General features: G+C 51.8%; 1 protein-coding gene across 2 annotated transcripts in view; it reads right to left on the reverse strand.

The window, feature by feature from the left end:
* CRTAC1 (cartilage acidic protein 1) overlaps nucleotides 1-16,817 on the reverse strand; it is a 163,252-nt gene that overhangs the window by 53,560 nt on the left and 92,875 nt on the right. For both annotated transcript variants that reach the window (XM_039465237.2, XM_003922322.3), the window contains exon 4: nucleotides 4,542-4,678. In XM_039465237.2, coding sequence (XP_039321171.1) covers nucleotides 4,542-4,678 — 137 coding nt within the window. The remainder of the gene's footprint in view (nucleotides 1-4,541; nucleotides 4,679-16,817) is intronic.

The raw sequence follows: 16,817 nt of genomic DNA on the forward strand, positions 1-16,817 counted from the left end.
TCTTGAGCTTAAAGCGACAAGATTGGCGGTCCTCTTTCCTTGCTTCAATTTCTCATCCATTGGCACCACAAGCACAATCCTTGTTCCACCCAACTGGTCAGCGACTGTATATCTTTGTGGGTTTTTTGGGGTGTTTTTGTTTGTTTGTTTGTTTGGGTCTCACTCTGTTACCTCAGCTGGAGTGCCGTGGTGCGATCTCGGCTCACTGCAGCCTCCACCTCCTGGGCTCAAATGATTCTCCTGCCTCAGCCTCCCAAGTAGCTGGGATTATAGATCCATGCCACCACGACTGGCTAATGTTTGTATTTGTTAGTAGAGATGGGGTTTTGCCATATTGGTCAGGCTGGTCTCGAACTCTTGATCTCAAGTGATCCACCCACCTCGGCTTCCCAAAGTGTTGGGATTACAGGCATGAGCCATCGTGCTTGGCCAGTCTTCGAAGGGATCATTTTCTTTGAGAAAGCTGATTAAGAGCCACATGAGTCTGTCTGACTGGTGGATGAGGCCAAGGAGGGAGCTTAGAGTTTCCTGTTAGAGTCTCCTGGGTGACACAGATGTATCAACAATGATACAAGCATATGGCAGAGAGTATGTGCAGGATTTCCTGGGTGCACAGCAGAGGAGCTCCTCACCCAGAGGAAGAGCACCTACCTACGGGAAGTTCAGAAAAGCTTTTCTAAGAGGAGTGTCAGGTGAATTGGAGGGAAAAAAAACCTTCCAGGTCTCTACCAAACTAGACTATGAGAAAGAGGATGCATGTAGGGAAACTACAGCGGTTAGTTCAGTGTTGCTGGAATGTAAAATGCAAGGCAGAAAGTGTCAAGGGATGAGGCCGGAGGAGGTGGTAAGTTTGTTCCCTACAGATTGCTCTGTTCCTTCTCTTTTGCTTGTTCGAGTCTTTATGCTGCTACCTGGGAATCTGTGCCTTACAAATCTTGCTACTCTAAGTGGTCCCTACATCAGTGGCATTGGTGACCTCTGGGATCATGTTTGAAGTATAGACTCTCAGGACCCCCCCACCCAGACCTGCTGAATCAGAATCTGCATTGTAGCAAGACTGCCATGTGATTCCTGTGCAAAACTGGAGTTTGAGATGCACTTCTTTACAATACAGCTTTTTTTTTTTTTTTTTTTTCTCTGTTACCCAGGCTCACTGTAGCTCCAACCTGGGCTCAAGCAATCCTCCCACACCAGCCTCCTAAGTAGGTAGGACTACAGGGGTAAGTCACCATGCCCGACCTTTTTTTTTTCTTTCTTTTTTTTTTTTGTAGAGACAGAGTCTCCCTATGTTGCTGAGGCTGCTCTTGAACCCCTAGTGTCTCAATCTATCCTCCCAATTTGGACACCCAAAGTGCTGGTCACGGGTTTGAGCCACCACACCTGGCCTAACACAGCTTCTTGAATAGGGGAGAACTTTGAGAGGTTCACAGTCATCCCAGGCTGTGCAGAATGACTGGATGAAGAGTGAATGAAGGGGCCAAAGAGGGAAGTGCACCATCACACAACATTCCCAACCTACCAGGTGGCAGCAGTCTCATCAACAAATGTGGAATAAGATCAATGGACTGAAATTCACTCTACTAGAAATTAGGGTATTTACAACATTCAGTAATGCCTAGTTCTTTACTTTGATTTATTGGGGCAACTGATAAACACAGATGTGTTACAGTTGGAGAAGACTGCAGAAATTCACATGTGAACTTGACCACGTTAATTCTGGGAGGGTGAGAGATTCTAAGGAAAGGAAGATGTTTCTGCAGCTTTGGGGCCAAGGCAGTGGTTCCCACACTTTAGCCTACAATAGAATCACCTGGGGGACTCATTAAAACACATGTATATATATATTTAAATATCTGGCCCCATCCCCTGAGTTTCTGACCAAGAGGTCTGGAGTGAGCCACGAGAATCTGCGTTCCTAACAAGTTCCCAGAAGACATTGACACTACTGGTCTGGGAACCACCCTTTGAGGACCCCTGGTCTAGGGCCATTAGGCTGGGTCCTCGGGCAAATCCCCGATCGCCTCCAGGCTGCATCTCCTCAGATGTTAAATGGGGATCATATTCCCCCTGCTTCCTGGCAGGGTTGTTGAAAAGATGAAATGAGACAACGTATGTGAAAGGTCTTTGAAAACATAAAAATGCTATATAAACATGAGGCATAATCATTATCGATCAGGGAACGTTCTTGTAAGAGATCGGCTTTGAGCTGGATCCAGAAAGGTGGGTGAGTGATGAGGCAGCTGGAGAGAAAGGACAAGCGGATGTTCCAGGTTTGGGGCAGAGAATGAATGAGGAGCGGAAGGGAAGAGGGAGAGAATGGTGCAGGTGGAGTGGGGGTGGGGCTGAGACATCTACGGAGCAATGGCTCTCACACTTCAGCATGCATCGGAGTCACCTGCAGGGCTAGCTGAACCCCAGATCACTGGCCCCGCCCCTGGAGTTTCTGATTCAGTCTGTCTGGAGGGTGGAGTGGGGCTGGGCCTGAGAACGTGCATTTCTAGCAACGCTGCTGCTGCTGTTCCTGGCCTAGAGGCTGCACTGAAAACCACTGCTGAGGTAGGTGGCTAGATTGAAAGGCCCTACCCCAGGTAGGGCCTATGGGGCTGAGGAAGGACGACTAGGGTGAATGCTGTAACAGAACCCGTGGTTAGAAACTTGTGTCTGCTATCATTTCACCCAGGGACAGGGCAGCTGAAGGTGAAACGGCATCTGCTTCATTTTCAGGCAGGCAAGGTTCAATTCCTGGCTTTGTTGCTTCACGTGTGATCAAGGTCAACTTGCCTAATTGCTCGAAGCCTAAGTTTCCATATCTGTAAAGCGGGATAGTGATGGCATCTACCTCACTGGACTTTTCTAAGGACTCCGTAGGACGGGGCAGGTAAACCACGCAGCGGAGGGCGTGGCATGTCCCTAGTGTAGGAGGTGTTGGCTGTCACTGTTGTCCCAGGCTGCATTCCTTTCTCTCAACTTCCAGACTGCCCTTGGCCTCTTTCCACTCCTCCCCTGACAGTCCTCAGGCCCCAGGGATGGCCAAGGTGGTGGCTGGGCTCAGAAAGCAACCTCTCCTCTGCTGGCAGAAAGACTGGAGGGCTTCTTTCTAGTTCTCTGAGGCCTGGGCAGCTGAAGTCGGGGCTGAGCAGGGCGTGAGCGAAGCTTCTGGATGCCTGCCTCCTGTGCTGTAGTGTCAACGTGTCTTTTTAAAAATTAAAAAAAATTTCTTTTTGCATTTCACATGGTGCCTTTGTCCTGCGGTTAAATGCGTGGGTGTGCAGATGACCTTGTTAGGATAGAGTGCATCTCTTTGTGATTAACCTGCACACCTCTCTCTTCAGCTCTCCGAGAAGTTGCCCACATTAGCTGAGCGTCAGAAGCCTTAGTCCTAAACTGGTGAGACAGGAAACCAGGAGGAGGCTGGGAAAAGTCACCTAACCATGACCAAATCTAGCACCCCCCCAGCTCCACCCCACACTCTGGGGCTGTTCGCAGAGCTGCCCTCCCATCCCCTCCCACCAGGCAGGAGTCCAGGTGGCACAGATTCAGGTCAGGCTAAATGTGGCTTCACAGCCCAGCTTGGCTTCTCCTCCCAGCACCAGCTTGTTAAGAAATAAATATTTATACCTGGCACCTGTCTTCTCCCAAGTCCTGGAGGCCCCTGCTGCAAAGATTCACGCTGAATCCTCAATCCCCTTGTGCCATCTCAATCCCAAAGCCAGCCAAGCCTCTTGCCCCTGCCCCCAGAATGGGGGCCACAGACACTCCCAGGCAGCCGGGCAGCAGCTGGGCCCCTGATTTAGTGATGACTATTTACAAAGCCAAGGAGGTGGGCGGCAGGGGAGCAGGTGACAGGTGGGATAAATCACCTTTGCAGCAAGCTGCTGGCTCTGGCAGGGCCTGCTGGGACCCAAGCCTGGGTGGGCGGCTGCCCCCTCACCGGGCAGATGGCTGCAGCTGCTCATGCCCCTCCTCACTCCGCCTTTCCTCCCCATCCAGCTTGGGTGAGGCACCTCCATGTAGGGTGTACTCGCAGGGCATGAACATGCTAGAGGAGCTACTGATGAACTAAAGCACTCGTACATGGAGGCAACCCTCCATTGTTCCTTTGTGCTTTCATTTGTTCCGTAAATATTTGCGAAGGGCCCCATGGCTCAATGCCTGGTGCACAGGAGCACTTAATAAATGTTAGCTGAGTGAATGAATGCAGGCAGTGTTTAGAGCTAGAAGATGTGGGTTCCTGTCCTAGCTACACCACTAATCTGTTTTGGGCTCCCAGGCAAGTCACTACTCCAAGCTAGGCTCTCATCCCTGCGAGTGTCCAGAGGATCCCCTGGCTGGCTTCCTCACTGGTTTCTGGAAGGGCTGCGTGGGAAACAGGATGTGAAAGGCACAGAGTCATGCATTCTGCAAGTCTCAGTGGTATGTAGCACCTGATCCACAGAAGACACCGTGGGAGCCGCCACTCTGTCAGGGGACGTCTACATAGTGGCTCCTCTCCTGGCTCTCACGTTGCTTCTTCCCAGACCCCCATGCGCCCCTGAACTCACCTTTCTGTCTACACAGGCCACAGAGCGTCCGGCAAAGAGGCTGGCCACACCACGGGCCACGTTGACCTCATCGCTCAGGATGTCTTCCCACCGGTTATTGCGGAATTTGAACAACTTGTCGGTGTACGTGGCCACCCCTGGAGAGAAGAGGAAAGGGAGGGCTCGTGGGCACTAGATCAGGGCCTCGGTTCTGGTCTCTGGGCATGTCTCTTGGCACCTGCCACAAGGTGGCTGGGAGCAGAGGAGGATGGGTCATCTGCGGCAAGGAAGGCCTCCGGCAGGTGAGACTCCTCTGTGTTTGGGGGCACTCGGATGCTTCCAGTTGAGGGAAGAGACTCAGCCTCACAAAGATGGCTGGCCCAGGCTTCAGGAATTAGGGAAGATGAGCTACTGCTGCAGTGTGCCCGAGGGACCCTCAGCAGCTGGGTTTCACGCCCTGCCCTGTGCTCTTGCAACAGTGCCAAGGAGCTCCCGGGACAGCAGTACTGCAACATCCAAACTCAACCCAGGACGGCTTTTTCTACACTCTGCTGGATCGCAGGACCTACCTGATTCGGGTCTCACAAGAAATGGTTCTGGTTCACAGTTGGGTCTCAGTCCACCCTGAGGAAGGGGTTGGAAGCTGAGCTCTGCCAGGGTGAGGAGTGAGGGGTTGTTTGGCCTGGGGTGTGATGAGCTTGGCAGCCTGGGAGCCCCGGAAGGCAGTGACCTTGACCTCTTTTGGATTACTGATCCCTTTGGGAACTGGAGGAGGCGGAGGGCCTTCAGCTCAGGGCGTCGCAGGCCTGCACCACACAACATGCTGCATGCTGTTTCAGGTCCGTGGCCTTCTGGAGCTCATTTGTGAGTAAGAATCCTTGCTCTGGGGAAGTGGGAATAACTGCTGGTGACTGAGGCCTCAAGCCCATTCAAGTGACCACTTGAAAGGCAGAGCTCTCTCCTCCGCCATCACCCTTAGTTAATTTATTGTTAATGCAAGACCCAGAGTGTTCACAGTTTAGGAGGGGCCCTGTTCTACCCCCTGGGCTGGACAGAAACACAGGGAGAAGCTGAAGAAATCGGGGAAGATGAGCTTGAGGAAGAGTAGACTTGGGGACAGAACCCTGAACTTGACTGTCTGACACAGGGAAGAGGCAGCATGGCGCAGGGGCCAAGAGCTCGGGGTTTACAGGAAAGGAGCTGCAGCCCCAGTGTCAGTTCTGCTTGGATTCTACCTCCAGGCTCTGGACTCGAGGCATACTGCCCAGCATCTCTGAGACTCGGTTTTCCTACTCGCGAGTGGGGATGGCGGTAGTTATAGTCAAGTTCACTGTGAGGAATAAATGAGATGGTGCACAGGAAAGGTTTGGGATGGTCCCCCCACCAAAGTGGTAGCTGTGATTCGACAGACGTGGTTTTTCCTATGCTATAGATGGACTACTTTCCCAGGTCCTTTGGAGACATCGGCTCTGCACTGCAGGGGTTTGGTGAAAACCAGTGATTCTGTGAGTGGGTGAGTGTGTGAGTGTGAGCATGAGTGAGAGTGAGCATTGTGAGAGGGAATGTGTGTGAGATGAGTGAATGAGTGAGTGTGCAGGAGTAAGAGCCAGTGTGAGTGAGCGTAAGAGTGTGTGAGTGGGCTGGGCATGGTGGCTCATACCCATAATCCTAGCACTGTGGGAGGCTGAGGTAGGTGGATCATGAGCCCAGGAGTCCTAGACCAGCCTGGGCGACATGGCAAGATCCCATCTCTACAAAAAAAAAAAAAAAAAAAAAAAGCCAGGCATGGTGGCACAGGCCTGTAGTCCCAGCCACTGAGGAGTCTGAAGCAGGAGAATCGCCTAAGCCCAGAAGGTTGAGGCTTCAGTGAGCTGTCATTGTGCCACTGCACTCCAGCCTGGATGACAGAATGATATTTTGTCTCAAAACAAAAAACAGTGTGTGAGTATGTGAAAGCAAGTGTGTGAGGAAAAAGCGTGAGTGTGAGAATGAGTGTGTAGGTGTGAGAGTGGGACAATGGCTGAGAAAGAGTGTGTGTGAGCATGAGAGTGGGTGTGTGAGGGTGTGTGATGAGTACACAAGAGTAAGAGTGTGTAAGAGAATAAGAGTGGGAGAGAATGAGTGAGTGTGCAAGAGTGGGGATGAGTGAATGACTGAGAGAGGGGATGAGTGTGAGAGGGGATGAGTGAGAGTGTGAGAAGGGATGAGTGAGAGTGTGAGGGGATGAGTGAGAGTGTGAGTGGGGATGAGTGAGTGTGAGTGTGAGAGGGGATGAATGAGTGAGGGGATGAGTGAGTGTGAGTGTGAGAGGGGATGAGTGAGAGTGTGAGTGGGGATGAGTGAGTGTGAGTGAGGATGAGTGAGTGTGAGAGGGGATGAGTGTGAGTGAGGATGAGTGAGAGTGTGAGTGGGGATGAGTGTGAGAGAGGATGAGTGAGTGTGAGAGGGGATGAGTGAGAGTGTGAGTGGGGATGAGTGAGTGTGAGTGACGATGAGTGAGTGTGAGTGGGGATGAGTGTGAGTGTGAGTGGGATGAGTGTGTGAGAGGGGATGAGTGTGTGGGGATGAGTGAGTGAGTGTGAGTGGGGATTAGTGAGTGAGGGGTTGAGTGAGAGAGAGTGGGGATGAGTGTGAGTGTGAGAGATGAGTGTGAGTGTGAATAGGGATGAGTGTGAGTGAGGATGAGTGAGAGTGAGTGGGGATTAGTGAGTGTGAGAAGGGAATGAGTGAGAGTGAGTGCAAGTGGGGATCAGTGAGTGTGAGTGGGGATGAGGGAGAATGTGAGAGGGGATGAGTGAGAGTGGGGATGAGTGTGAGTGTGAGGGGAATGAGTGTGAGTATGAGAAGGGATGAGTGTGAGTGGGGATGAGTGTGAGTGTGAGGGGAATGAGTGTGAGTATGAGAAGGGATGAGTGTGAGTGGGGATGAGTGAGTGTGTGAGTGGGGATGAGTGTGAGTGTGAGGGAGGATGAGTGAGTGTGAGAGGAAGTGAGTGTGAGTGTGAGGATGAGTGTGAGTGTGAGTAGGGATGAGTGTGTGAGGGGATGAGTGAGAGTGTGAGTGGGGATGAGAGAGTGTGAGTGGGGATGAGTGTGAGTGTGAGAGGGGATGAGTGAGTGTGAGAGGAAGTGAGTGAGAGTGAGGATGAGTGTGTGAGTGGGGATTAGTGTGTGTGTGGGATGTGAGTGTGAGTGGGGATTAGTGAGTGAGTGTGTGAGAAGGGATGAGTGTGAGTGTGAGTGAGGATGAGTGAGAGTAGGTGGAGGCTTGAGCGCAGCCCCATTTCTGTGGAGCTCAGAAGGGACCTGCACTAGCTGCTGCGGCTTGGATGCACGTCGGGGAAGCTAAGGTGCGGGTCACCCGGACAAAAGCACATGGCCCCAACTCAATCAGCTGGAGTCGTGTCCCACATCGGAGTCTTGTTAGCTGCAAGGCCTGACGTCTGGGTTTCCTCATCTAAAAGTTGTGGGTAACAGCTGTGCCTCCCTCCCAGCGTGACTGCGGAAATTACATGAGAAACACTCATGGAGGGAGTGTGGCGGCAGCTCTGAGACCCCGGGTTCACAGCCCCTCCTCAGAACTCCTGAGAGTCAAATGTGTTCAGGAATTTAGATATTTTCCCTCAGATTTTGGAAAGGTAACAGTGCACACACCGTTTATTACATAACGCCCCCCAGCAGGGATGGAGGCAGCACCCTGTAATTAAACACATTAATATTTCTGCAGTGAATTATGAATATTCACCCTAAGTGGGATAAATAAAGCCTATAAATAGCTCAGATTAGCCCAGGACAGGTTTTGCTATCAATTGAATTTCCCACAAAACTTAAAAAATTCACTCGAAGCGTTCAGAGGGTTCTGGATTTCAGGGTTGTCAAGAGGGGACTGGGACTCAGGCTGCCAGCATCATGGCTGTCCTGGGGGCAGCAGTGGGCTTGTTATTGCTTCCAGATGCCTGGGGGCCTCTGAGGATGGGTCCTGCAGGCTTCTGGGTCTCCAGCATTCACCATCAGCAAGCAGCCCTTGCCCATCTCTGCCCAACAAGGGCCCCTTTAGATGCTGTACCTCCAGCTGGTTTCATCCCTGCAATGCCTGGGTCACATTCCACCAAAGCCTGGGCTGGGGTGGAGTCAGGGAGAAAATGGGCGTGGCAGCTAGCGTTCCGCAGAGCTCTGATGGACACCTCTGGTGTCAGTGAGAGAAATTTCTCAAGCTGCCGAGTTCCCGCCTTAGCTATCAAGAGGAGACACTAGGTCTAGGGTGGCTCTATCCCTCTGTTTGCCTTCTCACCTCCAATTCCTCCTGTCCACCCAGGGCAGCGTTTCCCAAAGTGTGCTTTGCGGGACTCTGAGCTCTAGGAGGCGCCTGGAGAAAAGACTCAGTGATCATCTGAGCTTGGGAAAGGCTGCACACTTGCCCACCTCTTGGAGATTCCCACTGGACATTAATCTATTAGAACTTCAAAAAGACCTGCAACAAATTACCTGTTTAATGTTACTTAACCCAGCCTTTCCCAAATGCATCTTGGCCATGGAACCCCTTTTTGTAGACCACTCCTTAGCACCCTACGTAACTGGTGCTGTTTTTAGCAAGTCGCTGTCCTAAACTGCTGATGTCTGGTCAGGCTCAGAGCTCTTCAGCCGGAGGTGTTAGGGTGCCTGTGCTGTTGGCCTCTCCCCCTCTTCAGCCTCCTGGCTCCCGATCTCACCAGGGATGCCCAGAAGAATAAACTAATTAAGGTAAAATGTGTAACAGCCATGCAGAGCCTTGTAGATCATAAATGGGAACGGCAAAATCAATGGCAGCCCTTCTGCAGGCAGAGGCCCGGAGGCCTGGGCGACAGGAGAGATGGGAGCCCGTGATTTAGGAAGAGCAAACGCTCTGGCAGCTGCAACCTGGGTAATTAGGTGTGTCAGGAAGACAGATAAACAGCGAGCTGTGCGGGTCGATGGCACAGGCAATAAACACCCAGCACTGGCCCCTGGCCCATGTCAGCATGCAGTCCTGCCTTCTGGCTCCTTGTAGCTGTACAAGAGCTGCACTCTGTCCTGGAGTCCCTCATGAGAGGGCAGGGACAGCTGCTCGGGAAGAGCAGCTCTGTTAGGAGTGGGAGAGAGGCATTCTTTTGAGTCCCCTGGGGAAAGACAGTGAGAAGGTAGAGGGCTGGGAGAAACAGGAGGGCATGTGGGGCAGGGCAGGGGGCCCTGGAATCACAGCCCCCATGAGAGACAAGTCTAGGGATTCCTATTTCCACCTTGATTCTAGCGTCTTGGCATTAAAGGAGCCTTGAAGTTCTCAGAGTCCAGTAAGACCACCAATTGTTACCAGGTGGCCAGAGGGAAGGGTCTGTAGGTGAGGGTTGGGTGCCCTCCGTGCCCTGCAGGAAGCCAGGTGTTACACCAGGTGCCATGGGAGGCCGGGGGAAGTACACATGGGTCCCTGACTCAATGCTGTTAGAGTCCATCCCCAACACTAGGGACAGGTAAAGGAGATGCCAGGAGACAGCCATGAGGAGGATGATACTGTCACGTCTGTCGCACTTGCTAGGTGCCTGGCACTTCACATACATTCACTCATTTGCCCTCACCATAGCCCCACTAGGTGGGTACGATTTTCATGACCCTTTTGCACATGAGGTACCTGGGGTATGAGAGAGAAGGGGGCTTGCCTAAGATCCTACAGCTGGCAGAGTCCAGCAGGGCAGAACTGGATGGTATATCTGGGAGATGCCATGAAATCAGGATGGAAGAGGTCGCTGTGATCAGGGAGGGCTTCATGAGGGAGGAGGCACCTGAACTGGGACTGGAAGGGTCAGAGTAACAACAGCTATGACTCCTGTATGTATGGAGCACTTTGTCTGGTGCTTTGTGAAGCCCTTTCTTTTTTTGCAACCACCAGCTTGCCTAAACCCTGCATCCACCTTGAGAGATGATATAGCCCCATTTTACAGTTAAAGAAATTGAGAGTAGAGAGGTTAAGTCAATTGCCAAAGGCCACAGAGCTAGTAAGAGGTAGACAGAGATTCAAACCCAGGTCTTTCTGCTTCTAAAGCCTGTGTTGGCACTGCACTCTACAGTTTAGGCAGGATAGCAAGAAAAAGGCACAGAGGGGACACTGAGTTTGCCCAGGGAGGGGGGTTTGTGCAGGTGGTGGAGGAGAAACACGGCAGGGCAGGAGAGACCCAGTGAGTCCAGGACTGAGGGCAAAGGGGCCATTGGTGGCTCCTGATCTGGGGAAAGTCAGGAGAAGGCAGTGTTTCCGGAAGATGAAGTTGGCAGGGGAGTGAGAGGTGAATACAGGGAGAGGGAGGGAGAAAATGCAGTGAGTGGCCACTTTTATGGGAGCTCAGTCTTGATCAGGATGGAGAGGAAGCACCAGTGCGGGAGGGGGTTGGCTGAGTGTGGCCGAGAGAGAGAGGGAGCTGTCCAAAGTGGGAAAACAGTGACCTGAGCAGGGACGCTGAGCTCGCTGGCGGTGAGCAGGAGCTGGCCTCAGACAGTTTGCATTTAAAGTGAACACAGCGTGGCCAAGAGGTCACTGGTCATGAGGCATGACTACTTGCAGAGCAGTGAGTCTGGAGCTAGGGAAAAGGGAATGACCCGGCCATAGACCAGGTCCCTTGAGTCCCGGGGAGAAGCCACATTTGGGACAGAGAAGGAGGCATCAGAAGACTAGTAAAGGGGACTGAGAGGGCGCCATGAAGCCACTGGGAGCGTGAGGTTGGGTTAAAATGAACTCTTCCTAAGGATCACTGGATTGGAATGCCTTCTCCCCCTGGGGCTTTCCCCACCCGGGAGATGGCCTGACTCATGGTCTGGTATTGGTGGTAGAGAGAAGGGTGGGCAGGTTTGCGTGGCAAGGTAGAGCCCGAGCCTCCAGCCCCATTCATCAGGCAAACAGCAGGGCTGGGGAGGTAGCCAGCAACATCCCTTCCTCTAGGTGGACCTTGGGCAGCTCATGAACTTGTATTGTTCTGATCTGTAAAATGGAACGAGAACGGCCACCTGTTCACCAGGTTGCTGTGAGGGTTAAATTAGATAATGTATGTAAAGTGCTGAGAACAATCCCTGGCACATGATAAGTTAAATAAATAATAACACCACCATCATCCTCACCACCATCATCCAGGAAATTACAGCACGTGACCACAGCAGATCCTCAACCCAGGAGCCAACTGCGATGTGAAGTATGAAAGGCTTTGTAAGACTTAGTCAGGGGAAAACCAGCAACATAGTGATGGCTTCGGGGAAGAACTCATTCAGGAAAATGCTGACCCCAGCCTTCCTTCCCCCATCCCAAGGCGAAGAGGGAAACCCGTTAGCTCCCACCAGGCACTCTGCCCATATCAGCTCCTTCAGTGCTCTCTGTAGCCATGCCAGGAGGGTGGAGTCTTTATTTCACAGAGAGGAACTGGGGCTCAGAGGGTGAGATCATTTGCCTAAGGTTGTACACTGTTGTAAGGTGTCTGTCTGCTGCAGAGCCCTCTCTCAGGTTATTGAAGAGCTGGGGTCGCTTGTGGGAGGCAGTCCCAGCTCCTAGGGAACCTCGTTCCTTGCTAGGACCATGGGAACGGCTTCTGGGGCCCCATATTCCTTACTGTGCTGCTTTGGCCCATGGTGGGAGAGCTGCAGATCAGGACTTTGCATCGAAGTGAAATCTGGCTGGGGGATCAGGAGACCCTAGAATCCATCTTAGGGCCTCAAGAATCCTAGGGAAAGAGGATGGAGCCGTAGGGTGGTACATCCCGGACTTGGCTGGGTTCAGGAAGCTCTCGGAGATTAAATACAGATTCTGGTCTAGGGGGTCTGGGGTGGGGCCTAACAGTCTGCATTTTTAAGAGCTCCCAGCTGATTCCTGTGCTTCTGGTCCCTGCATCACACTTGGAGAAGTGCGGCACAGGGTGTCTGGGTGTGGTTGGAACTGGGACTAGGTGGAGGAGTTGCCCAACCAGGGATGCTTCTCTCAAGAGCAGACAGCTCCTCTGCTGCAAAGGCAGAAGAGGCTGGAAGTACCACCCACCTGAATACCCATCTCTCTGGCTTGGTGACTGTTGCTTCCTCTCCTCTCTAAGAAGTTATAAAAGCCCCTGCTGAAGACCTCTTGAAGTATGACAGAGTCAGAAGCCAAAAAAAAAAAAAAAAGATAAATCCAAGTCTATAAAAATGAAAAACTTCCACATTACAACATCTACCAAGAGCAAAGACAAAAAAAAAAAGGCAAACAAGGGAGAAGTATTTTCAACTTGTACTATAGACAAAGGGCTAATTCCTTAATTTATAAAGAGGTGTTACGACTCGACACGGAAAACACCAATAATCAGTACCAAAATGGGCAGAGGGTATGAGCAGACAAGAGATTCCAAATTAGAAAAATATTTTCAGCCTCCCTCATTTTAACAAAAATGAAAATTAAAACTATACTTAGATATCAATTTTTTCCCCATCAGATTGGCAAATACTGAAAAATAGATGAAATATTGTGTTGTGAGTTTGGAAAGTGCTTGCTTGCATATTTGGCTGAGGGGAACGTCCTGAGCAGTGGCCCTAGGAAGGACAATTTGGCAGCAACTACACATGTATATTCATTTGATGCAGTAATTCTACTTCTGTGAACTCACAAGTACTCCTGTCATGTGGGAAATGGCATGTTGTACAAACTTATTCATTTGGTAGCATGCTTTGTAAGGGCAAAGGGAAAAGACTGCAAGTCATCTTTCATCAATAGAGTACCAATTAAATTAATGGCACAATGGAGTACTATACAACCATAAAATGAATGAGAAAGCTCTCTGTGTACCGCCATGAAATCAAATCCAAAATGCATTGTTAAATGAAAAGAGCAAGGAGTGGAACCACGAGCTGCACATGCTGTTTGTGTAGAAAGGAGGGAGACACAGGAATTATTTGAGCAGTGCCCCGCACACAGCAGATCTGCCATCATCATTTTGTGGAACTGATGATGAAAACACGGTAGTGGTGGGGCTCACAGTTCACACTGACCCATCGCTACCCATGCTCCCATTCGTGACTCCAGGCCAGTCCCTGTGGGCAGGAACCCTCAGGGCTATTCAGTAAAGTAGCTGGGGTGAGCTAGTGTGTAACCGCCTCCCCCCGCAACCCAGGGGATGGACTCTGACCAGGAGCTGCAGAAGATCCTGGGTTCCTGGACGTGGAGGGAGGTGACAGCACCTGCCTCTTGTCCCCCTGCATCCTGCACACTATCCTACCTGGTTTCACTGAGTGGTGTTGCCTGAAATTCTACTCAGTGGCTTGTATTTTCCCAGGTCAGTGAAGCTATAAGCTGGTTTCCTGGCCCAGGCCCTCTTGGAATGGTGGTCAGTCTTCCTCCTCCTCCCTTTTCCTACCTACTTGCCAATTCTCAGCCCTTGACCCCATTCCACTTGGGACCCTCGTCTGCACAGTGTTACACTATGGTCCTTTTCTTTTTGCTCCCACGGTCTCTCTTTCCCACAGGCTGGGAAATATTCCCACAGTCTCTCTTTCCCTCTGCCCACGACACTTAGAGGCTCTGGCTTTCTTCAGAGCCACAGGACTAGAATGGCTATTGTGTGGAGTGCTCATTAAGTCCTAGGCACTGTAATGAGTGCTTCCATTAATTATCTCAGGTGTTCATTCAAAACCATGTATTTAATGCTTACTGAGTGCCAAGCACTCCTTTGGACCTGGAGGATGGCAGTGAACAAGACACCCCCATGGAACTAAGACCCTCGTAGGAGGGATGGACAGCAAACAAAGATTGCGTACTTTCAGATAGTGGTCAGTGCTGTGAAGGAAAAGAAAGCCAGTTAAGGGCACAGGGGGTAATGGGGACACAATTTTAGGCAAGGGGCTCAGGAAAGATCTCACCGGAGGGGTGCCTGAATGAAAGAGTGAGCCTGGAGAACATCAGTGGGAAAAGCATTTCAGGCAGAGGGAACAGCAAGTAAGAAGCTCTCAGCTGGGAAGGCAGCTAGTAAGAGGAAGAATGGAGGAAAGAAAGTCAGAAAGGCAACCTGGGGTTCTGGATGGGAACCCCTCCTATGGGAGGGATGGGATGGGAAAGGCTTTGGATATAGTCTATGGAGCCATGGGCGGGAGTTGAGCTTAAGAAGTTGGCATGATTTTAGATGCGGGAGTTGAGGCTGAGAGAGGTCAAGTAACTTGTCCAAGATCACACAGTAAATAAGGGGAAGACCCCAGGTTTGTACAAAATGACTCCCACAGGATGTTGTTGGGATGCAAGGTGCTAGTCCTCTTCCAGGAACTCCAATGCTAGCATGCCAAAGGCTGGCTGAGGGAGGGGGGAGGGACCAGGCTTCCACAGGTCGCTCCAGCACCCTGGCACATGCCATGGGTATAGCCAAATACCATGAGGATGCCTGGTCTGGTTGGGGGCCCCTGGAGAGCGGGCAGGGTAGGGTGGCAATGGCCAAGTACCATGCCAGCTGGGCCCGAGGAAGTGCTGACTCGACACAATGTCCCTGCTCCACACCCCGCCCACTGTCGATGAATCAATGGGATCACTCAACTGAAAAATTAACTCAAACCCACAGAAGGTCACCAGCACTGAGGCTGCTGGGCACTGCTGCCTCACCCCCACCCCAGGAACTGGCTCTGGTCTCTCCCAATGCACACTTGTGCCCTCGGTCCCAGGAGCCCAGGGCCTTTCTGGGGCCTCCACTGTGCCTGCCTTTCTTGATTTCCCTCAGTTGGCAAACCCTCTCTCAGTTCCAGAGGCTCATGCCCTCCTATTCTTCCTGGGATTTATTTATCAGATTTTAATATAGCTCTTAGGATATGCAATGTCCAGCTGGGGCCAAAGGGGGCCACAATATGAACAATACAAGGTTTTGCCTTCAAGGAGCTTAGAGTCCAGGCAGCGGGTTGGGAGAGGGGACTCAGATACCCAGAGAAACACAAGGCTGTGTTGAAGACAGAATGTAAACTTCATGAGGGTAGGCTTTTGTGTTTTATTCACTGAACCATCCTCAGTGCCTAGAATAGTAGGTGCTCAACAATTATTTGTCCAATGGATGAATGCATTAATAAATGAGTAGGGTTGTGGGGCTGAGCATGATTCTGAGGAGTCATGCTATGACTGCGGCCTTTGACCTTGGTGTTTGGGGGAATCACCTGGAGGTCTTTACCATCTGGTGACTGGGTCCCACCCCTAGAGGTTCTGATGCGATTGACTGGAGTGCAGCTTAGCTGGGATTGTTGGAAGCTCCCCAGGTGACCCTAATGTGCAGCCTGGGCAGGGAACCAGGGCTCTGGGATTCACAAGGCAGCACTCTAAGAGCGTGGGAGGGGCTGCTGCTTCAGAGACACCTGCGGGCTGCCACTGCAGGTGCTCTGTGCTTGGTGAATAGGGGATGGTCTCTCTCCTTCCTCTGGCATCTGCCTGCCGAGCCAACACATCCACAGTTCTCCGGGAGACTTCCTCGGGACTCACCCCTTCTACAGGCGTCCCTTGACACTGCTCCCTTCCTGACCTTGTCCCACATTGAAGAGTTGATCGGCCCATCAATTAATTGTGTCCTAATCCAATCTTGGCTTGGCTGGAGAGAGGGCAGTAAATCCAGCTGCATAATCATGCCCTGATATTTGTGTAGGGATAATTACTATCTCTCAGGTCTCACTTGGTGGCAAGATGAGATGAAAACCCATAAAACACCACTTGGGGCTGTGGTTCATTGTTTCTTGGCTGCACCAGGCTGGATGCCAGCCAGGAAGCACTGCCTGCCCCAGCCCCTGGCATGAGCCCCAACCTCTTCCTCTCCCATTCATGCAACTGTAGGGCTCAACATCAGGGGCAGTCTAGGGGCTGGATCTTGGCTTGGGCTCAACAACCAGTAAAGCTAATGTCATAGCTCAGGGGAAAGCCGGTGTGCATATGCCAGGGTGGGGGTGGGGCACAAGGAGGGTGATCCTCACAGCCAGGCAGTCACCGGCCTCCAGGAGGTTGGGAGGTCCAGGATGATGACTGCTCAAGTCTGAACCACAGGGTTTCATACAAAGCCGACCCAAAAGTGGGCTGCCATCTGGAGGGGCCCACTGCACGTTCAACCTGGCCCCACAGGGACCCAGGGCCCTACATCCCCCCGGGGGACACTGTGGCCTGGAACTTCCACAGAGATGTTACAACCCCACAGGCCTGGGCTGAGATCCTGAGAGCAGAGCCTGAGGCAGTGTGAGCATCAGGGGTGGGAAACCACTTTGGTTTGGGGGCTGCCACAAGAGCACAGCCCACACATCGTGAGATGAGCAGCCACCACGAGCCAGGCTTTCTGTGAGGCCA

Source organism: Saimiri boliviensis, chromosome 12 (genome assembly GCF_048565385.1).
Source record: "Saimiri boliviensis isolate mSaiBol1 chromosome 12, mSaiBol1.pri, whole genome shotgun sequence".
Lineage (NCBI taxonomy): Eukaryota > Metazoa > Chordata > Mammalia > Primates > Cebidae > Saimiri > Saimiri boliviensis.